Source organism: Cyrtonyx montezumae, unplaced genomic scaffold (genome assembly GCF_038088225.1).
Source record: "Cyrtonyx montezumae isolate F1298 unplaced genomic scaffold, pur_monq_1.0 scaffold_2, whole genome shotgun sequence".
Lineage (NCBI taxonomy): Eukaryota > Metazoa > Chordata > Aves > Galliformes > Odontophoridae > Cyrtonyx > Cyrtonyx montezumae.
The window spans coordinates 25,770,870-25,787,716 of record NW_027071936.1 but is presented as its reverse complement, the minus strand read 5'-3'; the positions used below and the strand labels follow the sequence as shown (position 1 = coordinate 25,787,716).

Here is a 16,847-nt window from a genome sequence, read left to right as displayed (position 1 = left end):
AAATAAAAGAAATTAATTGCTATATTCAGGTGACATCTCCAGTTAATTACCAACTTTTTCCAGTTACTCCACATAGATTTCTGCTTTACTTACGTTTCTGCTTTGCCTACTTCCTCATTCTCGACTTCTTCAGCACCTTTAAGCAGATTTCAGAGCATTTAGGCCACTGAGAAGTCAGATGGAAATTCTAGCAATATCTGTGTTTCTGCAGAGGTATGACAGAACCTCTTTGTTATAGAAAACCCATCTAGAAATCTAGATCCAACAGGGTACTAGCAATATTGATTTACATGTGGACTTGCACTTCTACACATGGCAAGTATTATCCTCAAGTCATTAATGTCAGAATGGATGTCTGTGGCATGAAGTATTATCTACTTTTCTTCAAAGGATTCATTTGTTTCCAGACTGCAGTAAGAGAACACTGCACTGTGTCCTATGCTATAGAGAGCATTGTGGTACCTTACCCGAACCCTTCAAGAGATGTGTCAAATTCGATGAAGGCAGGAGTGACTGATGAGCCGTGAAGCCTGATATCATGGGGTGTTGTCATGGACACCAAGCACTTCACTCGTGTCAGGGGGACTGTGCTCCCTTCAGCTGGTTTGAGCAGGCTCCTACTGATCCGGTAGTGGCTATCCTCATGCAAACTGAAGACGCTGTCTGAACCCAGACCTTCCATTGAGGTAACCATGCTATCTGCAGTAAGAAATCATTGCACAATACAATATTGCAAAAAGAAGGCATTTTCAGGCTTTTTAATGGGTCTTCTCAGAGGAACAGCTGAATGATCAAGGACTGCCCCCAAGATCAGCCTCTCCACTAGAAGACCAGGAGTTAGGAAGAACTGCTCTCATTAGAATCATAGAATCATTAAGATTGGAAAAGACTTCTAAGATCATCCAGTTCAATCACGGACCCATTCTCACCATGCCCATTGACCATGTCCCTCAGTGCCACATCTCCACAGTTCCTCAACACCTCCAGGGACAGAGACTCTACCACCTCCCTGGGCTGTCTGTGCCAATCCCTCACCACTCTGAGAATAAATGTTTCATAGAATCATAGAATGGCCTGGGTTGAAAAGGACGTCAAAGATCACAGTTTCAACCCCCCTGCCAAGGGTAGAGTCACCAACCACTAGACCAGGCTGCCCAGAGCCACATCCAGCCTTGTCTTGAATGCCTCCAGGTATAGGGCATCCACAACCTCTATGGGCAACCTGTTCCAGAGTGTCACCACCCTCAGAATAAAAAACTTCCTCATAAAATCCAACCTAGATTTCCTGTCTTAGTTTAAAAGCATTCCCCTTCGTCCTATCACTATCATCCCGTGGAAACAGTAATTCCCCTGCCTGTTTTTACATCCCCTTCAAGTATTGAAAGGCCACAATGAGGTCTCCCAAGACCTAATATCCAACCAAATTATAAGAGCATTCAGCTGAGGCAAATTGATTAACATCTTTGCAAGGTGGCACACAAATTTGGTAGAAAATTTACCAGAAACTGAGTGAACAACTCATCTCATTACCTCACACCAGAAAATGCTCCTTTCACGTAACTCAAGCACATTCCTATTATATGGCTTAGCAAACAGGTAAAACTCTTATGCAGTAAGACGCAGTAGCTCTAAACTAAAAGACTCAGAGCTCAAAATAAGGAGAGAAGCTCAGAAAGATTTGCTTAGTGATTGAACGTAGTGACTGGCAGTATACCCACAAAGGTAGCTTTGCCTTCTCTTTCCTCATATAGTAATTTTTCAAATTCACATTTTCAGTTTTCACTGTTTATTCTTCCCCCATCCTTCAATAATAACCTATTAAACTTAAATAAAATAATTCAGTACTGGCCAAGATAAAAAGTTTACTCCCCCGTTCTCTTTTCCAGTGCAGATAATCTGATGACATAACACAAATAGAATAGAATGCAGTTACTTAATCTTGTGTGTCTGAAACTAAAATGAAACATGAGAGTTATGTAGACAGTGGAGAGAAGGTATTTAATGCTTGTAACTCAACACCAACCAGGACACTTTCTAATTCCTTCTAAATAACTCAAGCATTTCAATTAAGATGTGAACAATGCTTTACAACATGCTGTCTGATGACCGAGTCAACATCCAGAAATAAATATCACATGCTTTGGAAACTCACCAACAACATGTTTGTACTACCACCCACTAAGACTTCCCTGTACTACGTGAATGGCTGTTCCCAGGCCCTACAACTGATGGATAATAGAAGAGAGGGGCAAGTGTGGAAGACAGTTTCAGATCAGCTAGAGAAATCCACTGATATTAAATTCAAATAACCCATTACAGATATTCAGCACAGTTCACCAGGCTGATTTATTACATAGCTGGAAAACATATGCAAGTGTTGTGGCATAAGTTATAGCTGATGGGCCATTGCTGTATGAGGTATTCTACCAGACAGATACCACACAGAAATAATGAACGTTTTCACAGGGCATGTATGTACATCTACAATCTAACAATATCAAGTAAGTACCCTGGCTTACACAGAACAATTTCATCTGCCACCTTACTGAATCTATGGGAAAGACTACACAGAGATCGTGGCATGATATGAACCTCAAAGTACATAGGTCGCTCTGATAGCAATGCTTCTTATTTTTATCCATGAAAAATAAAACAGACACAAGGAGCACAATACCACTATTCGATAGAGCATATTCTCTGCTACAGAACACTATTTTTCAACACAGTCATCACCATTAACTATTCATTTTCACCAGTGACAAACAAGAACCTGTATGCTGTGGTCATAAAACTGCACCAGTAGAGATGACCTACTGTTTCACAGCTGCTGTGACAGCATCACTGCTAGGAAAACGTTGCCAATGCAGTCCAACTTCCACTGTGCTAATATCCATAAATGTGCAGCAAGCATAAATAAATGTCAGTGGGTATAATGCCTTCATATAGGGGAATTCAATTCCACACCTTTGCTTCATACACACTTCTATGTCAGATGCCATTTGGTCAGACTGCCCCTCTGCTGCCATCTGTCTCATGACAACAAAATGTAACGGAATACTGGCAGCAAGTTTCAACCTCTACTGCAATATCACCAACATCTGACTCTGACATTGTGGGCCAACAACATAAAATAGAAGGTGTTACTTTCAGAGCACCCCTCGTATCCAAGTATAATATTTTTCCTTTCACTGTTTATCAACTACAACCATAGCATCCAATTAAAACCTGAAAGCAATCTAGTATCAAAGAACCACAGAATGGTTAAGGTTGGAATAGTCCTCTGGAGGTGATCTGTTCTAGCAAGGAACACCCACAGCAGATTACCCAGGCTGATGTCCATGTGGATTTTTCAAGACCTCCTAGGAAGAGACTATGCAAACTCTCTGGGCAACCTGGGCCAGTGCTCTGTCATATCCAATAAAGACATGTTTCATATTTAATTGCTACTCTTTGTAAATTCAGAAATGTTTCATATACATCTAGTGATGTAATTAAGTACTCTGTTCCCCATTTACCCACTTAAATTTTCCTGATGATTCCACATTCATACAGTGTTGGGGCAAAGGTATGTCCTCCTGCATGTTTATATACAAAAATTTTCGTTAAGTATGCAGATAAAGGATATCAGTAAAATGATCTTCACACAAATTCCTGGTACCTCAGCACTTACTTCTCATTTCTGGTTCAAAACTCAGTGAGCTCGGTTTGTGCACACGGTACTGCTTCAACAGCTTTTTGTCCCAGGCTCCACAATTCAGAGGATTTCCCAAGCGTAAAAATTCCCTAGGAAAGAGGACCAAAAAAATTGAAGATCATATTTTCAATTTTTTAATCCAAGAATGGCACCAAACACTATACAATTAAAAAAAAAAAAGATAAGTAAGTATACTTTTAACTAAGAAACTAAATACAGAATAATTACAAGAAATCCGCATGGTTGGCTTTGAAACTTCAAACTTTGAAGACATGCTATCAAAAGCTGATGCTATTCCAGCTAATCAAAAAGGTTTTAATAAAGCAGCCAACTTCTTAGCAATAAGGCCACTACATTCTTGGGGAGAGGATCAGTATCCATGCTGCATACTCATAAAGCTGAGCTCAGCTAGAAACCACAGGCTCACATGAGAAAAAGTCATCTGCGTTGTTTTATCCATCTGTTCAGCCATAAGAGAAGGACAGCTTCAGATCTACCAACACCTGCAGCTACAGCTGTGTCATCAACATGTATGGCTTGAGGAAGCTCAAGTCCCTATGATGACAAGTGTGCACGCTGCAGTGATTTCCAGTACTTCCAGATGGCACCAAAGGGGAGTGAAAAACTGTCCAGAATGTATCTCAGACACTTACCTAACCACAGAGGATTATAACATCAAATTTCTCACACTAGGTGAGAGCCAGCAAGAAACCTCAAAAGAATGACACAGCTGTGTAGATTATCAACAAATGGTTCCAAATACGCGCACAATAAACTTTCCAACCTTCCTTTTCTAGCATCATAACATATACAAACATTCGTGCATTAACATACAGGAAGCACAACATTTGTAAGTTATGCCTATCGACATTAATTCTCAACTTCATCTTCTTATCTCTCTTATCCTTTCTAACTGTTCTCAGAAAGTGTTAAAGCAGAACTGGTCCAGAACAAGGCCAGGCAATGCTATCAAAGTTGAAGAAGAGAGGCAATCAGCCCCACTCTTGGTATTAAGGCTTGACTGCTCCAGGCATTTCTTCCATCACATCCCTGTTTTTCCTTCACACACACACACTGAAGGACCAAATCAAACAGCTGGCCTGAAGCTTTTCTAATCTGAGGTATTTAAAGTTACACTGAAACACCTAGGGATTGAGTCCCTTCTGCGGCACCATCAGTTTTAACAATCTTCTGTCTCCTCTTGCTTACAGCCTAGCCAGGGACTGCACTCTGGATAGCCTCTCAGTATTTACAGGAAGGAAGGAAGTATGCAACTTCAGTAAACTCTGGAAAAAATAACACGTTTCTTTCCACCACATTGCTCCTTCCCTCTGATTCCCTGCATCTCCAGGGCTACATGCTGATTAGCAGAAGCAAGACAGGCTATTTAAGGAGAAATAAAGCAGGATTCTGTGCCATCCGCTGCCACACAAGGCCGTTTATGCTCTCTAACAATCCAAGCTATTTACAGTCAGCCAGCCTCAGCACAGGCACAAGGGCCTGGCTCTGCAGGACTCAATGGCGTAGTTCTGACCTGAGCACCATGGGCTGTAGTGCCTGGGAGGCCAGCCTTTCAAACATCCTCTGGAGTGGGGGATGCAGCGAATGGTCCTCATCAGCCAGAGCAGCACTGCATCTCTGGAGAAGGCGTGCGTGGAGCCCAGCTTCGCACATGACTTGCTGGTTCCTCTCTGTATGCACAAGTGACTGCAGGATGTTGGCCACTGCCAGCTGGAGGTCCAGTGCATGCTGAAATAAAAATAATAAAACAAACAAACAAACAATGTGCAACTTCAGCAGAGACAACCTGAGAAAACCCTTATGTATAAGCAACAAAAGGGAAACCACAGATGGCAATTGATACAACAAAGCTACGTGTGCATCTTGCAGGGACAAAGAACACTTGCATCACCTCCTCTTTTGGAAATAAAAGATAGGAGTTCAAAAGAAACAAATGAAGTCAAGCTAACACAAAATTACTTCTATCAGACCTTTACTATGTAACTATTTAATTTGATAGTTCTGTGGAGCATATTAGCTTCTTGTCAGGAAGTAAGAATACACTGTCTCTTATATCCTGTAGCCATCCTTCCAACCAGTCACTCTCAAAGCAGAAGACAGCAGGGATGTTTTGCCCACCTCTGGGTGTGTAGTTGATCCAACAGAGGCCAGAAGATCCAGCATCGCAAGCATAGCACCAGGGTGAATAACAACCGCGTCAGAGCTTTGCATGCATATAGATCCCATTTGGAGTTTCACATCAGGTATGTTTTTCTGAGGGCAAACAGGAGGTGTTGAAACAGAATGATATGCATGCCTGCGGGGAAAAAAAATAAACACAACACACCATTACAACCCTCAACTATCACAGTCTTTGTTGAGTTTTGGAGGGTTTTTTTGTTTGGTGTTTGCAGTTGCTGTAAAGTCTAACCAGTATGTGGACATTACCAGCACTCCTTTCCCTTCCCTCATGTTAACATACCAAGCACTTTCCTCTTCTCAAACCAATCGATGCATTTACTCACAGACAACCCAGAAGGGTCTTAATTTCTTGAGGGCTCTCTTAACACAGTAGGAATCTGTGCCCTAGGTGATGCACAAATTGAAGAACACAGAAGTTGCCTTTCTCATCTCTGTTTTCATTCCTGTTGTAGTGGCAGTGCATACAGGCTACCAATATTCCTGTTGAAAGCTGAATTCATCCCAGAGAATCAATTTCTCCCCAGTTTCTCTAGCAAATGCTTATGAAATTTGCTATCAAACAACTGCAGGCAACTTCTAGCCAACCCACAGGAACAATGTTTGCCTTGGTGCACACCCCTGCCAGCAGCCCATATGCTCTTAACCTTCCAGTGACCATTGCAGAAATCTCATTTTACATGAATCTTCTTTAGCATACATATGTACATTGTATATAAAGTATTTATGGTATACGCCTATTTGCGAGAAGAAAGAAAACATACTCTTATCTAAGATAAGAGTTTTATTGAGAATCAAGTACTGCTTGCCATTTTACAGAAAGTGATACCAGCTGAAAAAGTCTCTCTTCTATCCCATCAGTCAAGACAACCATTTTGTCCCTCCTGCTCCCAGTGAGGAAGATGTGCCTTCAACAGAAATAACACTCACAGACTCTCACTGTCTCAGCCATTAGGCACTTTTCATCAGGAAACCATTTTTCCCAGCTGAAACAGGATACACAGGAAAGGTGACAATGGCTGCAAGTACAGTTCTGTCCCAAATATTTCAGCAGTTGTATCCTGAACACATACACCAGCAGCAAAAAGCAAGATCATTTATGGTGAAAGCTGGAGGCACTTTTTATTTTAGCCTAAGACAGGACATTATAAAATACAGCACAATCTTCCTGTACTGGCCAGAAAATGGTCGTATAAAGAGAGTTTCAACAAAAGCATGCCCATCACAAAGATTAGTGACAGCTCAATGGAAATCTGGCATCTGAAAGAACCCCAGAGCACTCTTAACATAGAACATTTAAAAAAAAAAGATGAAATTTCTGAAGCTTAACTCCTTCAGCTAATACTTAGACAACACACGGAATAGTACAATGAAAATAAGAAAAATAAATAAATCTGTCCAAATCAATTTTTCCAAGGATTTCCACCAACTCTCTAGCCACAACATTTCCAGACAAATTTCCCTAGCAGATTTAGTGCTTGAAATACTTGGTAGATAGAAATAGTCTGTTTTTTCCTTTGAAAATTAAAAATAATTAAGGACAGCAGAACAACTTGAAATAGTGTCATGCAGAGAAGGTCTCTTTTCTTAATCCTTTCTCTTTCTTAAGGCAGAAATATAAAAATATGCTTTTTTCTTTTCTTTTTTTTTTTTTTAACTTGCAGAAATCTTCCTCCCAGCACCTGAAGAGGAAAACTGCCATCTCGTTGCAACATCACCTTGATAACCTCCACACAAGTTTTAGAGGACACAATTTAGAAATCTGATTGTATTTAGCCATGCTTTTTCAGTCTAATGAAATTCCACTCTCTAAAGCATTCTAAGAAAAAACTTCCATCCAATCTTAAGCACGATTTTTACTTCTAAGTGTCCTAATCAGCACTATCACAACCACCTTATTAAGTCAACTCTGAAGCTGTAATGCAGTAGTACAGGAAAAGCCTAATTAAACTTCCAGTCAATACTCAGAATGACGCACAAACAAGCAGATGGTCCTTGCCTCTATCTGCCCACCCTTTGACACTGCATGCAACAAACTGATCAGAGGGGAGCAGGCAGTTGACTCTTCTGTTAACAATATAGCACAAAAGTTATAACCTAAAAACATTAGTAAGTGGTGCTTCGCATGCCACTTGAAAACACTCTAATTTCCCTGTGTCTTTCCACGTGGAAGTAGTTACATAAAAACAAAAAAGAGTCAGTTCAAAACATTTCCCCTAGGCAGGGAAAAGACCACAGGCCTTACAAAATCCTGCCAAACTATTGACTGAATGTTATACATCAGCAAGCCAGTGCACACTCTGCAAAAAATTTAATTTACTCATGGCCTATGCATTATTCACATTATCCCCCTAAGGAGGGAAAGAAAGAAGCAGGCAACGTAAGAAGCCATTCTGACCGAGTCTAACTGTTACGAATGAGCACTCTAACAAGCCATTGACCTTCTGACTAAAAGTACCTCTTCCTGAAAAATTAATTGGGTAGAACAACTGGGGAAAAACAAATTCTGCTGCATTACTGCACAGACTAGCAGAGTCCAAATTTCTCTGAACTGCTCCTGATTGTTTTTACATTTCTTAGATCACATTCTACTCTAGACCTTTTGATTTTCAATTGCTAACATAACTCAAAGTAATTTGACACCCTGGAGAAATTTTGATCTCATATATTAGCAGAACTGCCTTCCACTCATTATGAAATACACCCTGACATTTATTTTATCCAATAATCATACAAGCAAAAATGGACACCTCACAAATAATAGCAACTTGATAGAAAAATGAGAATGAAGGAACAACAGTGAGAAACCAGAAGGAAGATGAACTTCTCTTAAAAGGATCGGTACCTTTTCCTCGACAAAGCTGGCGTACCCCAGGGAGAGGGGAGAGAGGTCTCATTTGTCAGGCAAGGAGGGATCTGTTCTGCACGACTATAGATAAAACAGACAGGGATAGGACAGAGATGTTAGAGAAGAAACCAGAGGTTGAAAGCTTGTTAGTTTTACACAGCCATCACCAGTGAAGCCTTTACTTGGACTCATTCTTCAGGATCAACCCAGAAGACAATGGACGTTACTGAGAGACACGCACCAGGTAAATGTGGGGACATGCACAGCACGTCCTTGTTTTGTGGCACGGCTCCACAACGCTCGTTCATTACTTGGCACAGTTTATCGATATGACCACACTGGCAAAACAGAACATCTTTCAATATTAGACAGCAGAAATTGGGAAGGGAAAGTAAAGCCTGAGCAAGATAAATACGATCAACGAAGACAAAATCAACATAAACTTCACAAGGACTGATGATCAGAAAACTAAAGAAAGGAAAAAGCAGCCACTGAAAATGACAACAATAAAAAAAAAAACTTGACTTAGTTTATGCCACAGCATTAAGGAATTTACTTACCGCACTGATTCCCCATGCTCTACTGCTAGCTACAGTTATAACTTTCTACAGTATGTGCAGCACTTTCTTAATATATTACTGCCCTATCACAACCAGAATATTTTAATAACCTTTTAAATTGAAATTAGAAATTGATTTCTGTACTTGGTTTGTTAGGTTTTTTGTTTGTTTGTTGTTTTAAAAGCCCAGAAGAGAGTATTTGCTGCCTTGAAGGATAATTTTTCACAAACCATGAAGTCTGGTGCTTCAGTAATCACCTACTTCAAAAAAGCTGACCAACCTCAAACTCTGTTAATATCTCAACATACACAATCATACCTGCAGCACTTGGAAAAAAATCAGACGCTTACTTTCACTGTAAATCAGTTGGCCCATCTTTGAACAACAGGGTTACATGCATTAAATATCTAGGGTATAGAAGCTTCAAGACCCCACTAATAAAGTGGAGGTATGTATCTTATTGTCTTGGATGTTGAATGATACACAAGATATAATTTACCTCAGGTAAAACAAATCTTAAATACATACTTCAATATGTTTTATTGCCATTTTGAATAATCTCAAACGATACCTTACTTTCCATTCCTCATATCAGGTGTCACTTAAATTCTACCTGTTTAACTCTGAGACCATCTTCCAGTTTATTATTGACAGGTTAAATAGAACTTGAAGAACGTGCCTATCCATCTAAAACGAAGTAGATTTGTCATATTCTCCACTGACTTACTTTAAAATCCCATGTTTCAATGAAAAGAAATAGTTAACGCGTAACATTGAGAAGCCAGTTTCTCATCCGGCTTAATGAATGCATGAAGTTCCAGTCGTTCTGTAGGACAAAGCAATCAGGTGGTCTGTCTATCAACCAACAGGCTGCTCAAACTCATCACATATAATCACAAGCAATATCTCTGTTTTAATTACTGTCGTGACGAGAACATTCAACATCAGAGGGAGTGTCTCATACTCCTGAGAACACCAGCAAGCTAAGTCAATATTTGGTGAGACGGAGACACCTTATTTCTCTCACTGGAGCAAAGGAACAAAGAAATAGATTTAAATAGATATACCAAAGCTTGCCGTGAATACATTTGAAGGAAATTACTTTGGCAAACATGAGGGAAAAAAGAACAGAATTCATACCTGTCAAAAGAATCTGTTGCAACCTTGTAGAGGTAAATAAAAAGTTTGCTGCAATGTCTCAGAGTAGGTGACACAGAATCCAGAGCGATTAGGTCATCCTCCAACAATCTTTGAAATAGCTGTGTATTTGAAGGAAAGACATTCAATGGACTTATTTTTCTTGAGTCTGAGAAGCAGCCAAGCAATCGAACAGCATCTGCCAGTTTTTCATACTGGATCTCTGTTTTGAAGAAATGAGAGTTGGCTGGCTCATAGCGCATTGCTGCAGTCAGTGTGCAGAACACCGTGTGAAGCAGTTCAAACACTTGATTCTGGTTTACTTTCTCCCAGCCATTCTTCGGTGGAGAGCACAAAGATCTTTCCATAGCAACGAGCAAAGATGTGACATACACAAATCCACCAACTTTTCTAAAAACAGTTCTTGTGCGATGGCTTTCCTTTAGCACTGACAGGAGGGCCTATGGGCGAAACAAATATAATCAAAATGAAGAAAAAAGAACAGCATTACTAATCCCTTGAAAGAAAGATATGAATATTTCTGTTTGATATACAAGCAAAATTATTGTCTTGCCATAAATTTTAAAGCCATGTTTCATTCAGCTTAAATAGAGTTGCTCAAAAACAAATCTAAGAGAAAAACAATTATGTAGTAAATGTTATTGATTGGAGGAAATTCAAAGCTACAGCACAAACAGTAGAAACAATGTGAATCTTAGTATCACAGAGTAATACCCATATTTCTGTGAAATGGGGGGCTCAGTGATGGTGGTGAGGAAAAACACTCCCATACCACCTAAAAAAAAGCAGCAGTCAAAGGCAGTCTGACCCACTTGTGAATAAAAAAAATAAAGGAAAAAAGAAACGCTGTATCTAATGCCACAAATAGCAGAAAACTGTTCCAGAATCTAGAGTGCAAAAGTAAAATAAATTTTCCATGACTGCGTGCTCATTTCTTCAAAATCACACAAGTTTTGATGCACTCAGAGAATGGACAATGAAACTCTGAAAAAAAGTGTCACTCTTAAGGGTAGTATCTCATTTCCTGCCAAACCCAGACCAAATTTACAGGACACACAGCATTCCAACAGTCTGGACTGCCAATTGCACCACCAGTTGAAATGGAGGGAAATATAACAGGACAGATAAAGAGGACAGGAACCTCAACTTACTGCCTTAAATTCATTGGGAACTGTAGTAACTTTGATGTCATGAATTAGATACACTTAAAAACAAGAAGATGCTGACAGACAAAATACATTAAATGAACTGTTTTGTTATTAGCTTTCCTCTTTCTCTTTTAGAATAACATATGGCAGCTCGTCTGCCAGACGAATACTACAGCTCCTTGTAACAAGGCTGAACTTAAATGTCTGCCAATTCTCTCGAGTAACACTTGCGTCTACTCAATACTACTTGCCTAGCTTTTCTAGCCTAGCATAACAGTATTATGCCTATTTTCAAAATAACATTAGCTATTCTGAACAGAAATTATGGGTTTAGATTAGCAGCCAAAAATCTTGTAAGAACGAACAGCTGACAGTGTTCTTTTTAATTCCTCCACTACCAGGCTTCTTTTGCAATATTTCTAGTTTTGCTTAAGAAAGCAATTTTTCTTTTGGAGTTAATTTTTGTTTGGGTTGGTTGGTCACCTCTCATATAGACTTATAGTTTGTGGATACTAGCATTTACATTTATAGTGACACATTCAACTTTTAGAACTAATATATATATATATATATATATATATATATATATATACACACACTATATACTATGCTGTAATAAATCAAACGTGTCCCCAGAAAATACAAGCCAGTGCTGAAAGTGCACTTCTGTGTTACACACTTGATTTTTTCCCTATGTATTCTCAAAGCATTCAACTGAATAATACTCTGCAGTGAAGAGTATCGCTGCTCTGAAACCTGTCATGATGGACAGAAAAAAAGCATCAAATATACTACAAATGTCTCAAGAGCAAGGCCTAAGCAGTACTTCATTTACCCTTAAGATGTCCGTTTTCAGCTGCAGTTCTGTAGGTGGAGCAGAGTGCATCAGTCCCAGCAAAGTACCCATATCATCTTCCCCACTAGGTGATAACACCAACTGCTGGATGATCATCAGCGCGTGCTGTCGGCACTGCGGATACTTCACAATGTTGTGCACACACCTCGCGCCACCAAACTCCCTGAAAATACCTATGCAGATGGGGGGGGGAGGGATAGGAGGATTGTAAGGGTAGGAGCACAAGTAATAAAAAATATTATATGCAATCAGTAACAAATAGTGAGAATGAAAACAAAAGAAATTTTGATTCACTTCTAAACATTGGACGGCAGGGTTTTAGCAGTATGGATGCTTAATGACTTTGACTAGTATTTGCCTTTCAGAACAAACAAAATAGAACTCCACTTCAAATACTATTTTCACGAAAAGGTGGCAAATAAAGATGTAACAAAAGCTGCATCTTCAATGAAGACTACCAGCTATTTTCATTAAGGATTGTGTTCACTGCTCTGGAGTAATTTGGTTCACTGCAAAAAATACAACTCAACTGCTGGACAAGAACAGCACCGATCTGCTCTGTACACAAGAACTTTGAGTAATACACAAGCTTTCTTTTGACAAGATTCATCTTTGCAACAATAGAGCTTCAACAAATAATTGTTCTCAAGCTTATTGCATACATAGAACACGTGCAATATTAATTGAAAATCATCTAAAACCTCTTCCAATCTCTGGATACAGGGTCATCAGGCTCACATTCCTGTCCTGCTGCACAAGCAGGGACTGCAACTTCTCTGAGAGCTGGCTTCTTCCCTCCTCCCATACAACTCTGTCACACACTTGAGCTTGGAGCTACTGATCAAAACACAGCCTTCAGCCTCTGCAGTCTTTACAAAAAACCTCTGTGGCTCCATGCCACAGCTCTGACGTGTCTAATTCTGTCTAATGAGAAAAACCAAGCTGAACAATAAATGTTCTAATGTATAATGGATCCGTATGATTTACCTGTAATCTACACTAACTCCTCTCTTGACACCTTCTTATTTCAGTCTAGTTGGTCTATTTGTTCAGTCACCGTCTAAGAGTCCAACAACATTTTTTCCCTTTCCCCTGACAGGATAACCAGTTTGATGGGTACAAGGGCAACAGCACATGCTATGCACCTCAACTGCAGTAAAATTTCTGGCAGTGTTATCCACAGCATCCTCACAAGCAGCCTGACACAACATGCTAAATGCAGTCATGACAGACTAAATACAAAACTAATTGAAAGAAAGCTATGTAGGACATAGCTATGCAGAAACCTGGTGAGCTTTTCAGTAGCTACACAAAACATTTACTCAGAATGACTTCTTATACATAGGTTCAGCACATATAGCCAGACACATATAATTTCATACCCTTCCTAATGAAGTATTTGTTCAACTTTGATAACTCATTCAGAAAACACCTCAACAGTACTTTATTTCCTCCAAAGTGCACTAAAACGCAATCACTTCTCTACCCTGAATCTCAGCTGTTATTCCCAACTCCAACATTTGGTAGAGTCCTTCAGAATCTGCGGTGCTACAATTCCTTGCTGCTAGTGAAAAGAGACGTGCTGGCACCCAGTTCTTGGCCTCCAGCAGACTGAGGAGTTGTCTTCCACTTGCTTGCACTGATAAGAGACATTCTTGCCCTACTCAGGCAAGATTTAAACTCATCTGAAGGATCTGAATGACAACACAGAATTAACGTATTAAAGCATTTTTACCCACAAGGCAAAGAAATACTATCTACCAGAACTGCATTAGTCAAAAGCTAGAGGAAAGAGCTTTTCAGTGCATATGTACACACCCGTGAAACTTCTTGTTTTCCTGTAGATCAAAACAACAATCTCTGTGTTCTGTTTCAGCCTCTAGCACAGCTTGCAAGCGATGTAAACAAATCTCGGCTTTTCAAGTAAAGTTGTAATATGTTTTTTCATGCTATTAGTATATAAGCACATCTGAACTCTGAACTCGCTTTTTGTTTTGTGGCCAGAAAAGACCGTGAGTTTCAGATGAGAATTAAGTGCCTTTCCCATATTTCCATAGGAAAGAAGAAGAGATACAGCCAATTTTTCCTTGCCTTTTCTTAAGAGAGAAGGCTTCTCCCCAATATATATATCCTCCTTAATCTGGAGGGAAGCCCTAAACTCTCTACTAGAGCTGCAGAATCCTTCAGTGACCTTATACCTAATGGCAATTGGCTCATCTGTATGATGGCTCTTGTCAGTCCCTTAAAATTACTCCCATCTGTAGGCTACAGGCAGAAAGTTATAGCTTTACACCAGCTCTGTTGCACTTAAGAACACCTTCCTGGTTCAATATGCCCTTGAGTTAACAAAGAGACAGCCATCAACTCAATGGGAATTCTCACAGCAAGCCACTCTGCTTTTGATGACCACCTTGTCAAATCTAAGAAGTAAAGCAGAGGGGCAGATAGAAAGCATACTAATTGATGAAGCAAGAAGGACAAAATTGTTTTAGAAAGCTCACGGTAGCACAGTCTCATAAAATGTGAAAGGCATAAACTTCAAAGTGGACTCCACAGTCAGACTCACTCCCTGTTGATTCCTTCTTACTTTTTTCATTTATATTTTATTTAGAAGCAACGCATTTTTTGTAAATATCACCTTATCCCAGGAAACACATCAATTCTCTTTTATAGCCAACTGTACTGCTTTCAAATTTGCTTTTATTCAGAAAAACTACGCAGGAGGATGAATGAACTCATCTATATAAGGAATACCACTACAGGAGAAAAGTTTAAAAACAACAGCAAAACCTTTTTTTTTTTTAAACAGAAATTTGTTCAGCAAAGTACTCCAATTTATCCAAAAGTTATTGAACATTGAATATGCGTTTAGAGAAAGCATTTTGCTTAATCAACAACAGAAAATAAAGTCAAAAGCTTTCTGCCATTAGGCCAGGAGCTATGTTTAAACAGTGAGAAGTCAATTGAGCTGGACAGTTGTCAGCATTTCATTCTTAGATATTCGTCATGGATTCTAACCTTTCATATTGAAATGAAAACAGGAACAAAACCTGAAGGGAGTAAGCAGCACCCAGAATGGAGAAAAATAAAGAAGAAATGAAGGAAAAAGACCTCCATGGCTAGAAACTTTATTTCTCCAAGGTGTTGCTCTTTTCCTCCCCTCATCTTCTTCCTCTCATAGAGCACAGCAGAAGGTTTTAAGAACAACTACCACTTTCTCAGTTGCTTTATATTAAGTTCTCAGAGACAATTTGTACTAATGTGAGAAAGACATATTTTCTGTTTTGCATCGGATAATGAAATAATGTACAGCATAATCTACCTCAGTTTGAAAAACACACTCGTAACTGAGACCTACTTGTAGTTACTGACTAGGAACATACCTTCAAAAAAAGGGAAACCCATCTTACGCTACAGATGGCACACATTTCTAAACCAGATTTCAGTAGACAGAGCACTGTCAACAGAAAATGACATGCCTAATAATGTACTTAAATTTGTCACAAGAAAGCCCTACTACAAATGACTACAGTAACGTTTGGGGAGAAATTACACGTGTGGTTCACTTTAAGTAAAATAACTACCAAGAATATCAAGTTAAAAAAAAGGAAAAACAGCTATCTTGAACTCCTTTATTTTATGCACTCCAAAGTTATGCTACTGATTTACTTATATAGCAAATAAAACTTAGCAAGAAAAAAGAGGACATTACAATGAGATTAATTGTCAAGACAGAAAATCAGGACTACTTTGCCTTTAGGTAAATTTCTCAATTGGATTTTTCTAAGTGCTTTGTCAGTGGTCTTTCTACTCACCTGCATTTGTGTTTGATCCTTGTAGTAGAACCGTCAGGGTCTCCATAACCAACAAAGCCAGCTGCTTTTGGTCCTCAAATGAACTGTTTCTTGAATCCCCTAAAATAATTGCAGAAGTAGAGACATAGTAAAAACCACTCTTTGCTAAGATGCTGCTTGTTTTTTTCCCACCAACGTTTTCATTTTCCTTATTTCCACAAAGAAAACAAACTAATACAATTTCAAAGCAAGGAAGATTTAGTCTGCACGAGCATCCATGGGAAAGCTCAATTATGAAAGTCATGAAAACGCCATTTATATAACCAATAATTTTAACAGAAGCTTTTGAGCTCCGTGAGCTCAGTGGCAGCCACTACAGCTGTATGTGTTGGTTCATATCTCCAAATGTTGTTTCTTCAAGTCATAATGCCACAATCAAAGTCACAATGTCTCATCGCTGTTGAAGACCAACAGGATCTGTTTTGTGACCAACAGCATCTGCTTTGTTCTTTAAGTACTTGCAAAGAGAAATCCCACCCAAAAGCACAAAACTACATCTACCTAAGTAACTTAAATGTGTTGATGACTTG

General features: G+C 39.3%; 1 protein-coding gene across 8 annotated transcripts in view; it reads right to left on the bottom strand.

Moving 5' to 3' along the window:
- Positions 1-16,847, bottom strand: part of WDFY3 (WD repeat and FYVE domain containing 3) — a 131,267-nt gene that overhangs the window by 58,286 nt on the left and 56,134 nt on the right. For 7 of the 8 annotated variants that reach the window (XM_065736687.1, XM_065736691.1, XM_065736689.1 and 4 more), the window contains exons 11-17: positions 16,279-16,377; positions 12,443-12,636; positions 10,442-10,899; positions 5,834-6,011; positions 5,229-5,443; positions 3,671-3,783; positions 468-699 (exon numbers count right to left, since the gene is read on the bottom strand). In XM_065736687.1, the coding sequence (XP_065592759.1) occupies positions 468-699; positions 3,671-3,783; positions 5,229-5,443; positions 5,834-6,011; positions 10,442-10,899; positions 12,443-12,636; positions 16,279-16,377 (1,489 nt within the window). Of the gene's footprint in view, positions 1-467; positions 700-3,670; positions 3,784-5,228; positions 5,444-5,833; positions 6,012-8,738; positions 8,823-10,441; positions 10,900-12,442; positions 12,637-16,278; positions 16,378-16,847 lie in introns of all 8 variants that reach the window. The other variant, XM_065736695.1, reaches the window with a different exon arrangement.